The sequence below is a fragment of the Mus pahari genome, chromosome 12 (genome assembly GCF_900095145.1).
Source record: "Mus pahari chromosome 12, PAHARI_EIJ_v1.1, whole genome shotgun sequence".
Lineage (NCBI taxonomy): Eukaryota > Metazoa > Chordata > Mammalia > Rodentia > Muridae > Mus > Mus pahari.
In genome coordinates, this window is record NC_034601.1 from 44,415,785 (window position 1) to 44,433,806 (window position 18,022).

The window sequence follows — 18,022 nt, forward strand, 5'->3', positions numbered from 1 at the left end:
TGATTGGTGGTGCGGATGAGGGTTCATACCGAGTCCTAGGATTAACTGACCTGCTTTAAGAAGCAGTTTTAATCTCTGTTTCGACACTGACACCAAGCTAATAGTTCTCTCTTGTGATGGAAGACTCTGGTAAAAATTCATGCTATCAAGTTAGAAATCAGGGAGAAAAAAAAGGAGGAAGAAAGGAGGCAAAGGAGTATACATAACAGCTGAGTTTATTCTATTTTTGAATCTATCAATCAAAATCTGTTTTAATAATACTTCTAGTTTAATTATAGTAGTTATTATGACTTAAGAAGCTTCCATAAACATATAGTTATTTCTCAACTAAAGTCTCTAGACCACCACATGGCAGTGCATGTCTATAGTCCCTGCTGTTGGCAAATGGGGGCAGAGTCATGAGTTTGATAGCAGCCCAGCTATAAGAGAGGCTCTGTCTCAAAACTAATCTAACAAAAAGCCCCTGGAGACAATGTCTCTTAGCTTTCGCTATATATTCCCATCTATAATTCATTGAGCAAGAGGTCTTTGCTGCTTTCCTTAGCTGTCATTAGCCCAAATTTAAGCTCGCTTTATATGACTCCCTTATTAATTAGGTATAAGATGCAAACATTACCTCGGCAAACTGAAACAATGGTGACTTCTGACGCAACTCAGGTGACTCTGAAATATCAGGCCTGCAAGTCCCAGAGGATGCCTGAAAGAAAGACAGCTTGGTGTCATGACAACAGCAGACAAATGTCACCTAAAGCATTCATAATCCTCACACTCTAACAGCAAAATGTCACCACTGAGTGTGGCCTAAGCAAGCAACGTCCATCATGGGCCCATGTGTTTGAAATGGTCCCACTTGATGGTACAATTTGGGAAACTTCTAAAGGTATTGGACTTCCTTGAGGAAGGCTGTCACCACCGAACTTCCTGCTTCCTTTGTTTCCTGTGTGTAGATGTTACTGGTAGCTTCCTGTCCCTGCTGGCATGGCCTGCCTTCTCTGCCACTATGGATCCAGCCCTCTGGAACTGTCAGCCAAAATAAACTTTTTCTCTGAGTTGCTTTTGATCATATTTCATCACAGCAACAAAAAATAACTAATATACTGTACAAAGTTGTATGCAAGAGGCCATTCAAGTACTAAATACTGACAGCAATAGACAGACAGCTCAGTGCTTTCTGAAAGTGTACAAAGATTAGCAATTTACTGCAGGTTTTCTGTCACAGATCCAGAGAACACCTAGTTCCCTGTACTATGCTGCCTCAACATTTCCTGTTACATGACTACACAAAAGCACCAATGAGCTCTGACAGGATAATTCTGAGAAACAAAACTAAAGCCAAATTCTTTTTTTCCAGGTTTTTCACACATTTATAGCATAAGCCCTAATCTTAAGGAGGTAATTATCTACCTAGAGAAACACTTCTCTTTTGAGATGTTATGCTGGTAAACATTTAGCATTCTGTTATTGTCATCTGTTAATTCATTATTAAAAATATTTACTAAAGCTAGGCGTGGTGGCGCACACCTTTAATCCCAGCACTCGGGAGGCAGAGGCAGGAGGATTTCTGAGTTCAAGGACAGCCTGGTCTACAAAGTGAGTTCCAGGACAGCCAGGGCTATACAAAGAAACCCTGTCTCAAAAAACCAAAAAAAAAAAAAAAAAAAATTACTAATATTACTAATACACCACTTAGTTATATCTCACCAGGATTCTTCCTGGAACATATATTTCCTCTTTTTTCTGCTGGGAATAACAAGTTCTCTATTTGGGTGACATATTAATCTCTGGAGAGAATGCTAGTGAAGACCAGAGTCCACTATTGCATTATTCTTCAAACTGCCCAGGCACAGTGTAGATACCAAGAAGTATTTGTTGAATTATACTGCTCATGCTAGTACATGCCTATGGCACTCAGGAAGTAGAGATTGGGAAATCCAAACTTTAAGGTCACCCTTTAATAAATGAGACAACTTCACAACTAATTTCAAAAAAGAATACTGAATAAACTAATAAAAATTGAGACAGAGTCTTATAAGTCCCAAATTGATGTTTCTCTTACATTCCTAAATAATGAAATTAAGTTTTCTATGAAGAACCATTATTTTTTCACTTTAAAGGAAAAGTTAGCAGAAGTTACAAATGTATATTTTGATGCTGTTCCCACTAGTCTTCACCTGATGGCTGAGGAGGAAGGATGTTTTAATAGCAGTATTAAGGCTGTAGAATAGGAACCAATATTTGAAAATCATATGGTCACTTTGGATGTTTTAAAGAGCTATGACCACACTTTCCACTGATAAGTAGCATAGAAAAACTAGAGAATCCTTAATTGATTTGCCATGTAGGGTAAACTTGCCTCTCTTATCACCCCTTGACTGTTAAGCACATTGTACTAAATGTACCAAGACACCAGGTGCACAAAAAAGAAAGCCAATAACCCTCAAATTAGTAGCCACAAAGTTTTGAGAATTTCCTTCTTAGATGAAATGACTGAACCAAATGTAGGAATAATGAATCCTATGCATTTGCTTGCTTGATATTTGGGGGAATGAAGTTTGAAGTTAAAATTAAGCTAGAAACTTAGGTAAACACTACAAAGTGTCTTTATAAAATTTTAATAAAAATAGGTGTACATGATATTTGCAATGAAATACATTATCATTTAGGCATGTTTACTGACACAGACCTGGAATACTACTAGCTACTTGAGAAGCTGAGGCAGTAAGACACGAAATTCAAGATCTGTCTGGGTATAGAAAGAGTTCAAGACGGCCTGGGAAATTAATGAGATCCTGTTTTATGGGGACTAAAGGTTAAAAAAACAAACAAGATAAACAAAAGCAAACTAAGGCCTTGGGATACAGCTCAATTTAACAGCAGGACCTGGTTCTGGGAACTCTGTGACATCACAGAGTAAGGATTGTTGTGACATCACTCGGTGATATGATTTTATGGGATGCAACATGCATCAAGCCCACTGCTTACCGCTATGTCAATGTCATTATGACCACTTTCCTCTATTCTGACTTCAGATTCTATGCGGGGATAAGTAATGACTGTTGGAGGAGGCAGCAGACAGAGTATATGTACAATGCATATTTGCTTGTGTGTGACTTGGCAGTAAAGTGCAACAAAGGCTGCCCAGTGCTAACAGAGCCACTAAACCTGCATTTTACTCTGGTGGGCCACGTCCCCTCCCAAAATCTAGGTCCTTGTGAAGTAGTGCACCCAACAGAGTATAATGGAAATAGCATAAAACTAAGAACCTGTGGGAGGGGGTCTACTGCTTACTTGGTGACTTGTTCTCTGAACCTAGTCCGAAGCCGAAAAGAAGCACCAAGACAGAAGTCAACAGTGGACATAAACAAGGAGGGGAAGGGCTGTGACACTAAGCAAAGCCAGCAGCATGAGAAGACAGAGGGAGAGCATCCCTAAATCCCTCTTGATTCAGCTGTAATTTTCAATAAGCAAGGAAGGGAAATAATACAGTTTTAAGAAAAACTAAATAGCTGGTGTAAATGTTTATCGAGAAAAAATTAAGGCAGAGTAAATTGCCCATTAAAATTTCATCAGAATGTATATATTCAAAGAAGTAATTTACATGTGTAACTGTGATTCCATGTCACCAAGGCAAACATGAATACCTTACTAACAAAGTAAAATTGGATGTGATACATGTTAGGTACTTTTATCTAAAGATTACAGAATATAAAAAATGTTTTTATGATATGGCAAATATACATATGTATGAACAGGAAAATCTATACTTGTGAAAAAGAAGGTGGATTTCCTACAAAAGGCTTCTATTAGAGTCACAGACTTTATGAATATTATGAAATATAAAATATTTATTATTTATGAAAATTAGTTAATTAGTGAATAATTTTTTTATGGATCAACATTTATTCCCCAGCATCTATTCTTATGAATCAGTGAAAATAATAAAACAGTGGTTAAACAAGAAAAGAAAAAGAAAATAAGCCACCCTGTTTCTAAAGTCTCTGAAATAATACACAAAGCCACTAGGTGTTGCTATACACCCAAAAAAGAAAACAGCTACAGGGATTTCGGCTTAAGCACCCATTGCAATCTTCTTACACTCCATTGCCAGCCACTTTGATCCAGCAATGATTCTCCATAAGAAAGGAAGGGAAAAGATGAGTACAGTAGGAATTACCACAAAGTAAGGGACAGTTGTTTTTCCACCACAGGAGCAAATCAGTGAGAAATCCCAGGTTCAGCCTCTGGATACAAAGCACGATTGAACCAGTTATGACCACAAGTGGCTTAGGAAGCTAAGTATAATCAAGTATTCCCACTTTGCAGATCTCAAAGCACACTGCTTGGCACTGTGATGAATAGACAGGCAACAAAGGAGCAAGCAAATATTGTAGATCAACCATATATTCCTACTCCTGCTAGTTCAAATACTCACTTCTCATTCACTTGTTCACTAAGCACTATGTACCAGCATGGGACTAATACTAGTAAGAAGTTTAAATGCCATGGGCACCCAGTGTAAAGCAGGCAATAGAATGATGGCTAAGGGATCCTGCCAGACCCTTGGTCTGTTTGTAATTCAAGTGAAGGGAAGAGCTACACGGCAGAAATGCACAGTGGAGGTGTATTTGAAATTTCCCTGGGAGCACAGAGAAAAATCCTTTACTGTGTAAGTACTTGAGTTGGAAAGCAAGGTGAACTTCCCCTCAGCGGAGTTGTGAGAGTGACAAGTCACGGCAGATGAAAATGTACAGAGGCATATTCTTGCCGTGTTTCTGAGAAATGGTCACCTCCCTGGTGTGGGTAAGCGAAAGACACCATGCCAGTGTAATGGGAGATGGCTCCAGCTGACAAAAACTAGGATTCAGTTAAGTCTGGAAATTAGGCTGGAGGACATAGAGGGCTAGCCAAGGGTTTTAGTTAGAGGAACAGCATGATGAGAGATATGCAGTTAGATAATTATGTCAGAGGCAGTCAAGACAACCTTGGCTGGCAGCAACTGGAGGCAGGAGACCAATTAGCAGGTAGGAGAAATAAAACTGCAGAGATATGGGGCTCCAATTAAGTCAGAGATAGCACTTGCCAGTCCTCAGTAATTGTCTGAAAGGATATCAGGACATCAGGAGAAGGGTCAGACTACACCAATATCTTCATGGTAAATATAGCTGAGAGGAAAGATGTGAGAAAAGGAGAAAGGCTTGATGGGGGCACAGAGTATCTTTCATGGGAAAAAACATTTTAGCATAAGAGGCATGTATCTGAAGGTCTAACTGACATTGGTACACTATACTAGTACTGGACTACCATGGGAAGCATAGTCAATGGTAGCGTCATAGAACCTGGTGTTATCATCTGGCAGAAATGCGTGAGAGTTGGGGGAGACACTAGTTTTACTCAGGGCATCCAGGCCACCAGAACCCACCAGAGCTCATACAGGAAACCTCATGTTGTTTCTACAGACAGATGACTGTAGTAAAAGTTGAGACAAAGGACTGAATCTTTCTTTCTCAATTTATTTGACGAAGTCGGAAGGCACTCTGTCTTCTTACCATCTTTAAGCATCTATGATTGCCAGCACAGATCTGGGAAAGGGACCTGACTGCCCTGGTGTTGAGTCCCACTCCTGTTGGAAGAAGCTGGGCTCCTTCACATGACAGGCAGTAGGTCTACAAAGGAGTATAAAGCAGGAGACTTGTTAACAGAAAGAAGAAAACAGCAAACATGGGCAAAACCCTCTGGGCACCTGCTTCCTTTTCACTGTAGAATTTAAACATAGCAAATGTCTTAACAAAGGGTATTTAGAGGCAATAAAGAGGTTAAGAGCTACAAGTAGGTAAGGACCAGGAGAAGAAGCAGAGATAATGGAATTGAATGTGATTACGTCTCCTGGAATAGCTAAGCATACAGGCACATATAAAATTAACCCAGCCGTACCGATGGGTAAGAACAGACTTTTTCCTATTCCACTGATATCAGAAATAAAAGTGAAAACTTTCAATTTTATCTAAGTCAATATAAAATTTAGCGTTTAAAAATGCAGATATAATCCTGCAGCTGCAGTGGTGGTACATGCCTTTAATCCCAGCACGTGGGAGACAGAGGCAAGCGGATTTCTGAGTTCAAGGCCAGCCTGGCCTACAGAGTGAGTTCCAGGACAGCCAGGGCTACACAGAGAAACCCTGTCTTGAAAAAAAAAAAAAAAAATTACAATTGTAAATTCTTCTAAGGTTTCAATGGAGCAGGAATTCTGTGTGCTAGTGCATGTGCGTGTGTGTGTTTACATGATGGATGTATGAATAACTAGAATAACTTATGGTGGTGATCCTGCATACTTACAAGAATTTTCAGGAAGTAAAAAAAGTCTTACAGGTTTTATTTAATTAATCTTTGCAGTATTCTCAGGAGTTACCGAAATCAGGTATTATTATTATTATTATTAGTTCCCCTTTGTAGAATAGAAGCCAAGGCAAAAAGTATATAGATCATAACTGTACTGTCATATCTATTTGCTAGACCAAAAGAAGCAAGCCTTCAAACACCAGAGGCCTAATGCCTAAGGTGCTTCCCATACAGACTACTGGCCCTGGCTCTGGTAATTCAAGTGAATAGACATGTCTTCTAGCATCAGAGACCAGTGTTTTTCCTAACATCTCCTACTTTCCATTTTGCTTCCTTCTGTTCTAGCCAAGATGACTCTGTTGCTGCAACAGCAAATGTTGTCCTTGCCAAGATTAATCCAACTACTTTATGCATTTTGTGTTGAATCATTCTTTGTATTTTTATCTTCTAATAATTTACAGGTGTTGTAAGAGTTTAACTCTCTACTGCCCCCTGAATCTGAGGGAAAGGGTAGTACTTTGTTTCTTCTGCCTTTTTATTTCCTGCCCTTTAATGCAAAATAACAACACTCAGCACATTTAAACCCCTGAGTGTTTCATTCAGGCTGGTTCGCTTCTTTCTAGAGTTCAAGAGGGATCTTCTGGTTATTACTCAAGCAACTTCATTTGATTTCTGCTTAAATGACTTGCTACAATGCCATATCATACCCTTCCACTTCTTCTGCTATGATGGGACCATTTCCTACTGAGTCGCAAGCACTCAGCAGAGACATGCATGCTGTGTTTTGAGGCAGGAGTCATTCCATTCTGTCTTTGTCTTACTCAGTGTATCGATTTTTCTTCCCAAATCAATTAATTCTATAAAACAAATATTGTTCTTAAAAATATGTGTCAAATATTGACATATGTGAAGGCTATCATTTATGGAAAATACAAAACATCAAATTTATAAATTCAACCCTGACTCCACCTGACTGCAGCCAAGAGCAAAAGGTCTTACTTGGCTCAGAAATGGCAGTATATAAGAATGCCTAACTAATAGTGCCACAGATCTATTGTGGGAAATAAACTGAGACCTGGAGGTCAGGAAAAAGAAGAAGTACAAACATTGGTATAATTTGTTCACTGACATCTCAAGAAACTAAACTGTCTATACCTGTGAGGCATACCACATAGACCAGGGCACTACAGAGGCCTTAGAGGATTCACAGCAGGGTTCTATTATTTCAGTTATACTAAAGAAAATACCTGGACTAGTTAAGAAAACCTATTTCCTATATTAAATTCCACACTTGAGAAAAGCATTCTCCTTAGGATTTCATAAATGTAATAAAATCTCAGGTAAATAGATAAAGAACGCCTCCTTCCTTTTAAGACTATTTTAAAGTAAAGACTCAATATCACATCACTTTAAATGCCTTTGTGATTATATGATATGGTGGCATAATTTGTTAAAATATTACTATGATTAATTATTTCAATATAAAAATATGAAATTTCTGAATTGTTTTCATTATATCTGAACACATATTCATTGTATTTACTTACTGAATAAGTATTTACTATTTACCTATGATGATAATAAGATCATTACTATCAGAAAGATAATATGCCTACACAGTTCTATTTAACAAATCTGCATATTTGTAATAAAAAAATGGAGAGGTAGAAATCTATGAAGTATAATGGACTCTAAGTTCTCCTGTGGTATTTGGAAATAGCATTATTTTACTTAAGTTTTTACTATTTTACTGTTTGAATAACTCAAGATTATTTTCAGTAATGATCCAGATATCTCTGAGATGAGGGGAGGAAAGAACACAAAGCTGAACCCCTAAAGACATCACTGCTGCTACAGGAACCTGCTCCTGTACTGTTTGCTTCCTGAGTCCTCAAAATGCTTCCACTTCACTCGAATAAAAAAGCCCATCACTGCAGTGCGTATACTATGTGTCTCAAAATGCTATGTTCTTTATAGGAAGCAAGAGAACTTACCAAAAAGAGCTCAAATAGTAAAACTTTAAGCAAAGTAGAAAATTTGTTTCCTTTTTCTTGCTAGCACTGAAGAGATCTACAATGATTATCTGTTTATGTGTGTCCTGGAGTAAGTTGGAAATAAAACATTATCATTGTGTCCATTAGGAGAGGTGAGATCAGATCGCTGAAAATTCAACTCTGTGTCCACATCCACCTTTGGAACACTTAGACTTCTCTATGCTCAACAGTGTGCTTTGCCTTTAAGAGGCCATACTATGCGTTAGGAGCAGAAATGATCCCCAACAATGCTCTGGTTACTATTGAAACATGCTCAATAATGAGCTGTAAAAGCACACAGTCACATGCACATGTTTTTCAGTGGAAGCTCTGCACAACATAAATACAAATTAATACTTTTAACACACTAAAATGAAAAGGAAGAAATTAGCTAAATTTAATATATACTCAACAACTTTGAGTCTCACATATAAACTATAAATAACAATAGCACAATGGTACAAACAGCCTGTATAGTTGACTAGATTAACTTAAACCTATATGAGCTACTCAAAGTTTAAAACAACAATAAACAGCACAGGCTTGCAATAAAATGAAACTAAAAGACTAAAAGCAAGAATATATATATATATATCAAATTGACAAAATCTTTTGCTTTGTGCTTCTACAGCTGTAATACCTAACATCAGGGGCAGGCTTGGCTATGGGTGCACTCTCCATGGCACTAGTGGTAGCTCTTGCAATCCTGTCCTACCTTATCTATGTTGGGTTGAATAGCAACTTCCCATCTTAATTAAGACCCAGAATGTAACAAAATAACACAACCTGCAGGTTAATTCAACTGATCTCTGTTAAATGGGTCTAGAAAATACAAGACAGGATGAATGCAAGCTATGTGTGGTTAACTGCAACAGCTGCACAGAATCAGATCCAAAAATGTTTAGCAACAGCAGACTAAGAACTAGATCACAGGAACAAGGTCATGGGGGCTCTGGGTCCTTTCTCTTTTCTATTTTAAAGGATGAAACAGTTTTTGCAATGCTGTCATTCCAGATGTTCAAATAGGATACTAGAGAGACAGACAGTCTCATACTTTTACTCTCAGCTTCCCATTAGCAAGTCTAAATGAGAACATGATACAAACAGGGAATGTGTTGAACAGAGTGAATTTATTTTAGGGTGCAATCCACGTGTCCATGACACGGACCCAACACGTGACAAGCTGGATCTCTTACTCCTAGGTTTAAACAATCGCAGACTCTGCAGTTGAGCTGTGCACCACGTCTGCTTCCCTCAACACATTAAAACTTTACCAGGCAGTTTCTCCATGAGCTGTAAGTGGCAGAACTGCAGCAGCAAGGTGAGGAGAATACAGATGGTTGTGTGCTGAAGCCCCACGGGGAGCAGGGAAAGATCCCCGAGAGAGGAAGGGCCTGGCTTACCTCTGGTGTTCCAAGAGCATGCTCTCCAGCTAGCAGCAACATGCTCAGGCCTCCCATCTGAGTAGGATCTAAAGAGCAAAAAAAAAAAAAAAAAAAAAAAAGCAAACAACCAACTTAGAAGCATAAAGCACATGGAACCATAAAGAGTGAAAAAGATTATTCATAAAGGCAGGAATCCAAACTACCCACATTTAAATTTAATGGAAAAAGTTCAAAATTCTTTTTTTATATAACCTGATACACGTGTGCTTAATATGCACATGCTTTTAAAAGCTGGGGTTCTTTTGTTTTTTTCTTTTTCTGAAACTGTCTCACTATGAAGCCCAGGCTGTCCTGGTATTCATGATATCCTTGCCTTAGTCTTATAAGTGCAGGAATAACAGGTATGAGCCACCACATAGGCTTTTAAAATCAATTAAATACTATTGTTTCAGTACTGTTGCAACACAACACGATTCCCTAATACTACAGCTGTTGAATGAATCATCTCCTGAACCTAAGACTTCTAATACTGGGGCATTTAGATAAGGTGTTTGGTTTTTTTCTTTGTTTGTTTGTTTTTTAACTGAAGTATACTCGTGCTTATCTGCTGAGAAGTTTGAGACTGTTGTTATTATTTCTGCCCTGTGAAGTCAATTCTGGTCAAAGGTACTAGGGTATCAGGGAGTACAGAACAGAGAAATTTCCAACTGGCCTCCAAATTCAAATGAGCTTTTTGAAAATAGTCCTTTAAAACTTTCAAAGTCAATTTAAAATAACAGATATGTTTTAGATATATAAATCTTCAGGGTACTAGGGCTGCCATGAAAACAACTCCAAGATTTAAAACTAATTTTTTTTGTTTTTGTTTTTGATTAGCCAACTCTTTTGTTTTAATGCTTTCAACAGTCAATTGGTATAGAGAGACAAAGTAAAAAGTACAGTAGTAGATCTCTGCTCCAGGTTACATTTTCATCAGAATCCTTTATTCTTTAAAGCTGTTTCAATGTTAACTTTTAAAGCTTCAGTGAAAGAACACATGTGAAAGTACCTGTGTGTCTCTGTTACACACAGGTCTCAAGATGTGTATTTTATCTTTAGAATGAGGCTATCATAAGACTGCCTGAAGACATTTTCGTTTCTTCTGTTTAAATGTGTGCCCTGAAGTAGAGCTTTCTTCAGTCAGCCTTGAGAACTCAGGAAACAACTTTAATCCTACTTTGTATATAATTTTCTTTTAAATCAAGAAAAGGAGGTTCTGAGTTAGACAAACACACACTACAGAAAGAAAAGGGAGGAGGAGGCCGGGGAGAAAAGAATAAAAGAGATGGAAAATAGAAGGCAATGAGATAAGCAAAGGGGAAAATATGGCACCAAGTAATCCTGAGTTTAAGACATCCAACACTGTCCCATGCAGGAGGACACACACATAGTACAGCAATCCTGGCTAGTCTGTTGAAACAAAGTTTAAGAACTATTGTGCCTGATAAAATATGTGCTTGTTTATTTAGAAGTAAAGTCAAGGGGGAGTGGATTTAGCAGAAGGTAAGTGTGCAGGGTGCCGGAGAGAGAAGCGCTCTCGCCACCATCGTCCTGAGAGTTAGGGCTGCGTGAGAGTGTTCGAGAGATACAAATGTGCAGTTCCAATTACAAAGCAAAACAGGAATGGAATGACATGATGATTCAAGTTAGAAACCAAAGGTGACTGTGTAAGAAGTTTGCTAATCATCCTAAAGACTAAGACAAGAAATTATCATTTTCCTATCACTTACACAGTGCTATTTAGAACTATCAAAAATACATTCGCATAACTAGCACACTTTACCTTTATTGAAAGGCTTGTTAGTATATCAAAACTCTATGTATATTTCTTTCCTTGGATATCATATATTTGATAAAGCCAGGTTATTGTAAATTATAAAATGTGGAGTGTCAATGGCTACAGAGCAAATAAGATCAAGATAAAACAGATTCTGTATTAAACGGACCTTAACAATTCCCTTTGTATTTGCTAGGCTCAGAGAGCTAAACACCAGGTTTTTAATCAAAGGTAATTTAGTTTACTTTCATCTTGTTGAGAAGGGATATAACTTGAAATATCAAAGCAGTGATACTGTACACAAGCTAGGAGTGAGCCCTGGCCACGAAGTTGCAACACATGTCACAGGACATTATTACTGAGACAAATGCCACCAAGGTGGGTTTTTCTTCCCTATATGTTGCATCACAGAATACTGTTTTTAAAAAGCTGACATATATTTCTTAAGTCTAGATTCTAGTTCTACTTTGTAGGTAGATTATTAATGTCAGATTATTAATGACAGAAACATTGTTTCTAAAAGATTTATTACATACTTCCTATAATTTACATACAATTATTGTTTGGTTTGTAATAAACAATTACATTAAAAAAACTCAAAAAAAAAATGTGTACACACTAACCTAGATTTAGAATTAAGAGAATAGCAACAGATGCTAAAAGACAAAGAGATTCAGTTTACATGTCAGTAGTCTATCCATCCTCTCGTAGTCTTAGACTATGCTCCTTACATCACGATAAGGAAAGTCCAGAGAGTTCACAAGACTAGTATCAAATGAGCTGAGCCTAAAACCATACAAGTGAGAGCTAAGGCAGAAGCAGATTGGCTTTGGTTCTTCTGTAACATACATTGGGAGCTGGTCTGCAATTATGCTACAGACATTGCAGTAAACCTGAAGACTTTTGTTTCCCAAGGAGACTGCCATGTGTCAAGTTTCATTTTTCTGGCATTCATACAATATCACATATACTTTTCACATGAGCCCAAACTCAACTACTGACCTACTGACCACTTAATTCACAGTATGGCTTAACTGCATTCCAACTAGCCTTTCCATATTGTAAACAGTTTAGGACTTTGAAAAGTACTTGCTTGTAACATGGTGTAGGAACTCTGGCTCAGCACGAACTCCCCAGATTTTACCTTATTCAAGCTCCCAATTTCTTCCTGGCAAAATCCTTTTGATTACAGTGAAGAGGAAAGATCCAGCCATTGGGTGTGTATATGTGGAGGGAGAATGTAAATGTCTCATTTTATGGTCATAAATGCATTAGCATGACCTACCATCCAAAGAGTAAAATAGCAAATGGCACTATCTGGAATTTTCAGTCTGCTCAGAGTTGACATTAAGGGGGATGGGAGGTGGGGTAGGGTGGGGGATCTCTTTATGACACATTCATTGACCCATTCTCAGATTTGAATGGATTTGTTCACATGCTTGCCATCGAAGTATCAGATACTCAGATAATCTTCATAGTTGTGGCATTTTAAATACTCATAACACCAGTGTTTACTCTGCTTAATACTGTGCCAAGGGCTGGGTGAGAGGAGAGACTCACAATTTTGTTAACACAAAGGTCCTGACAAGTCCCAAATTATTGTTGCCATTTCCATACTGTCACTGGCAGAAACTCACAGCATTTACTACTTGGCCACATTTCTTTCAGCTACATGTACACTCCTTGTATACGATACCCTAAAAACCTCATCATATGCTAGATATTTGCAAAGTGCTACAAGACAGGTATTGCTTTGTCCTTTAAAAACAGGTGCAAATTGTGTAAACTCACCTGCCATTCCAAAGTTAAGCTGAGGAACTTCTTCTGTCTTTGCCTTCTTGGGGGTTGGCAAGTCTCTTGAAGAGTCAGATGGGAAGGCCCAAAGTTTCTTTCGTGGATTGACAGTGGGTGTTGGCGATTTCACAGGCTTGTTTGTGGTAGGGCACCATCTGTAGCCAGGATTTGCTTTCATAAATGCATCTTTATACTATAAACAAATGAGCAGCAGGTTTAATGAACATCTAGATTAAGAAGTTCAACAACGTTCACCCTTCCCCTCATTCAGAAAATGGTTGAGGAAAAACCACATTCTATGACTTCAGTAGCTTTCGTTCTAGAAAATGACAGCACATAGCACAGAGACCCAGAACAAGGCAGAGTTATCTAACGTGTGGGACGAGAACACAAAGACAAGGCAGAGTTATCTAACTCATGGGATGAGAACACAAAGACAAGGCAGAGTTATCTAACCCGTGGGATGACAACACAAAGACCAGACACTTTGGATGTTCTATTCTTCTGTTGTTTTTAGTAAGTTGTCTGACTTTGAGGGATTTTGTATTAGAAAAAAAGGGGGAGGGGTCTCTGGGGATAGGAAGGACAAGGCTAAAACTCTGGCCCTTCCACATCAGGCAGCAGGCACTAAGCATAGAACAGTGTTGTCTGTGGGCTTAATGGTGTAACAGTTAACAGTAACATTGTAAACAGTGTGCACAGCACACCTGTTTCTTCTCTTAAAGAATGAAAACTCTATGTGTATAAAGGGATGGTGTGGTGTGTGCGTGGGTGTGTATTAAATTTAATTTTTTGGCACATAGGTATTTGACTGCATGTATATTTGTGTACTACTTGCATGTCTGGTACCTATTGAAGTCAGAAGAGGGTCCTGGATGCCCTGGAACTGAAGCTATAGATGCTATGAGCTTCCATATGGATGCTGGGAATTGAACCCTGCTCTGTGAAAGAACAGCCATTTCTTATGATACACTAAGCCAACCCCTAGCATCTATTTCAAAGGATGCTTCAGTATATATTTGGGATCATGGGTAAACACTAGGACCAACAACCAGATTCTGCCCACTAGTTGACTTAATCTGTTAAGAATAGTTTTACAAAATTAAATCTTGGTCTCAGTGTTCTGGTAAGGCAAATATAGACAAAGTAAAATTCTCAAGTATGAGATAAAGGACCAAGGTCAAGTCGAAAGGGAGCAAGGCAGGCTAGCTGAGCACTTTTTGGCTATTTTTAGACACAGGGCAAAGTAGAAGAAAGAACAATGAATATAGTCTGATGAGCTAGGATCAAGATGTGTCTCTGCTTAGTTACCCTTGGGTAGTTAAGCTAATCCCTTCATCTGTAATGTGTAACATACATGTCAATAGTTTTTAATGAGCACAAAGGAGGCCACATATGAACAAGCTCTGATGTAGCATGTAGCAAGAAATATATCACAAGTTTCCATTATATCACAGATATCCATTATACATTCCCGGAGTTACACGGTTTAATTAAAACACAAACAAACAAACAAAACAGGAAAAAAAAACAGAAACAAAAAGAAAATGTATTATATCCTATGTATTCCTCAACTATTACTATTGGATTATTTTATTAACATATTGTTATGAGATAGTATTGAATTCACAATTCTCTGTTTAAGTCTAAGAGCTACACAAACATCCCCATTACCAGCTAACACGATTCTCTCAATCTCATAGGCTAGCCTTTTAATAATGATGTTCAATATAAGAGACCCATATAAGGCATAAGGTTTCACTATAATTTATATTGATTAGTGCTATAATGTAGGTAGTAATGTAGTATTAATAACAATGAATGATATTTATCCCCATGCTATCTTAAACTCACTTTCTGGCATTGTTTTATATGCAATATAAATCAAGAAATACTTTTCTTTTTTAATTAAAAAAGGTTTATTTTATTTGAATTATGTGCAAATGTGTCTATGTGTGGGTATCTGCATACTGCCCTTGAAGGCCACAGGCATGAAGAACCTGCAGTTACAGACAGTTGCAAGCAGCCCAATAGGATGAACTCTGGTTGTCCACTAGAAAACAGCAGAGACTCTTACCCACCAAGTCGTCTCTCTAAGTACCTAGTTCTAGTCTTAAGAATAAGTTGGTTGAAATGAGAAACCAGGCTAGAGCCAAACGAATTTACAACAGTATAGCAGAATGATTTGGAAGCATCAAAGTTGACATAAATGAGATTCTACCACAGCGCATGCGTGTGAATGGGGAATTTACATTTTAAGCTGTGGTTGACAGATAACCTGGCCTGCTGTCTAAAGGCAGAAAGTGACAAATGGCAGGCAGAGGTGAAAAGCACATAGTAAACACATGCATCGTTATCATGCTTCAGTAAAAGGCACACGGTGTGCGTGTGTTAGATGAACAGGCATCCGAAGTGACCAAACACTTTCAAACACATTAATTAATACATTTTTGAGAAATAAAATGATCTCACTCAGTAGTTAAAATTGTCTAAGCAGAAAGCCCCAGCTGTGAAAGAGGCAGGATATCCTTAGTACTTGAATGTCTGGGTTCTTGGGAGGACCCTTCTCATGTTTAATTTTTGGATCTGTTCTTCCCTAGTAACACATTGCTACGAGTCCCTTAGTGATCTGTTTCAGTGAAAATCAAGCATAATGGAAATTATACTGTCATCCCGATCAATGAATCATCCACTGATGATGTTAATGAAGGCCATATCACACTAATTTATGATAGTGCTAACGAGAACATAAGGCTCCAACAATCACCCATATAGTTTCTTACTCTCTTGTCTCTTGAACACCAACCATAAGACACATTCTTCTTCGACACTGGAGACAGAAAGCATGAATCGAGGCAGAGTCCCTCCCTCCTTTCATATTGCTCACAAGCCACAACTAACCACGCAAACATTCCTGTCTATACAAAATCTACAGCCCCTGCTCCGACTCAAACATGAACACTAGTCTATAACATAGCAAGTTTCCTCTGAGTAGATAACAAGTGTGTAATAGAGAAAGGCCTGGCATATGAGGAATGTTTTAGAAAATGATTGACAATTAACTATGAGGGACAATACTCTGTAACTATATCATAATGTGACTCGTTAAATTCTTAAACTCAATGTATATGCTCAATACACACGTAGAACATTTTTATTTTTTAGCTTTTGTTTGATGCTGGAGATTGAAACCAGAGCCTCAGATATACTACGTAAGCATTTTACCTAGTACAACATGAGAACCCTAGTCAAGTATAGACTGATTAGAGGAGCTTAAAATGTGAATGACTGAGAGCAGTAACACATAAACTCATATAAAAACATTAAGCCAACACAAGCTATGGGCAGCAAGAAAGGTCAAAGGTAAGAGCAGCGTCAGAGTATAATGTCCTTGGAACTTGGTAGTTCATCAATTATTTGATCTGATTCAGCTATAAGAGACAACAGAAAAGCTTACTCATTTGTTACGACAAGGTTACCAGGAAAGAAATTATAGTGGACACAGGGAAAACAAGTAATGCTGGAAGACTTGGTATACAGTCTGGAGCAAATAGCTAAGAGTAATAACTACCATGTAGGTCAACTGTGTGGACAAAATCCATCATCACAAGAAGACTCAAGAGATAGTCCCCACCTACTCAGACACCCAGGGCCATGCTGCTCAGGCTGGAGATAAACGGGAAGCTCATTTATCCTCCAACAACATCAATCACACAGACTATCGATCCTAAGATTTTGATGAAAAATTCTCAAAGATCACAAGACTTTAAAAATTTTATAAAAATCAAAATTCACCCCATGGCCCTCAACTTTCTTTCCTGCAAATATCCAGCTGATTAAATACTCTAACTTCAGTTTGTTTTACAAATGGCTCCTTCCTCTTGGAGGCATTCAGTATTGTATTTTGTATTTTGTTAGCAAAAATAAAAAAGGAGCAATCTAATTGCTGCTTCTTTTGTTATTCAGTACTGTCACTAAATGGATACCCTCTGTCACAGTATTTTACCTCCTTTATATCTGACAATGACATTATTATATAACAAAAGACAGTAATCTATTCTGTTAATGCTTTAAAATGGGGTCTCCAACAATAAATGCCTTTCAGATCATTACATAAGGGGAAATTTGATCTACAATGTACTTTAATAGTAATGAAAGGTTCTCTCCATTTATTTAATTTTAATTGAGTGTGGGGTGCTATCTCAGTATCCATTAGCGTTTATAGTTATTAATACAGACTAGATCTACATAGAGTGAAAAATGGCAACCCCAGTACAACTCTGAAAAAAAAAATTCTACCTTAGTAGTGAAGAGATTATAAAGAAAAATATCTAAAATTTATAGATCTCTAACACACATTTTGTCTTATATCCACTATGGGGAGCTGAAGGAATCCTTACCATAGTTCTGTTAGAGCTTTCCTTTTCCTCATCAATAGGCAGAAATGACAACTGACACCCACGTCAGAGTGCAGGGGAGAATTGAGAAGTGGTACTAATCTGTACCTCCTTAGTTTCAAAACTGTTCCTTCACAGAAGTCTAAACTCATCAGAAGGACAGTAGGATGCAGTATAAACTCATCAGTAGGACAGTGGAATACAGTGTAACCTCACCAGTAGGACAGTGGGATACAGTGTAACCTCACCAGTAGGACAGTG

General features: G+C 38.0%; 1 protein-coding gene across 14 annotated transcripts in view; it reads right to left on the bottom strand.

The window, feature by feature from the left end:
• The window catches only part of Bbx (BBX high mobility group box domain containing), a 240,376-nt gene that overhangs the window by 58,219 nt on the left and 164,135 nt on the right, over window positions 1–18,022 (bottom strand). For all 14 annotated transcript variants that reach the window (XM_021209074.2, XM_021209072.2, XM_029544302.1 and 11 more), the window contains 3 exons: window positions 13,362–13,557; window positions 9,773–9,840; window positions 617–697 (listed from right to left, as the gene is read on the bottom strand). In XM_021209074.2, the coding sequence (XP_021064733.1) occupies window positions 617–697; window positions 9,773–9,840; window positions 13,362–13,557 (345 nt within the window). The remainder of the gene's footprint in view (window positions 1–616; window positions 698–9,772; window positions 9,841–13,361; window positions 13,558–18,022) is intronic.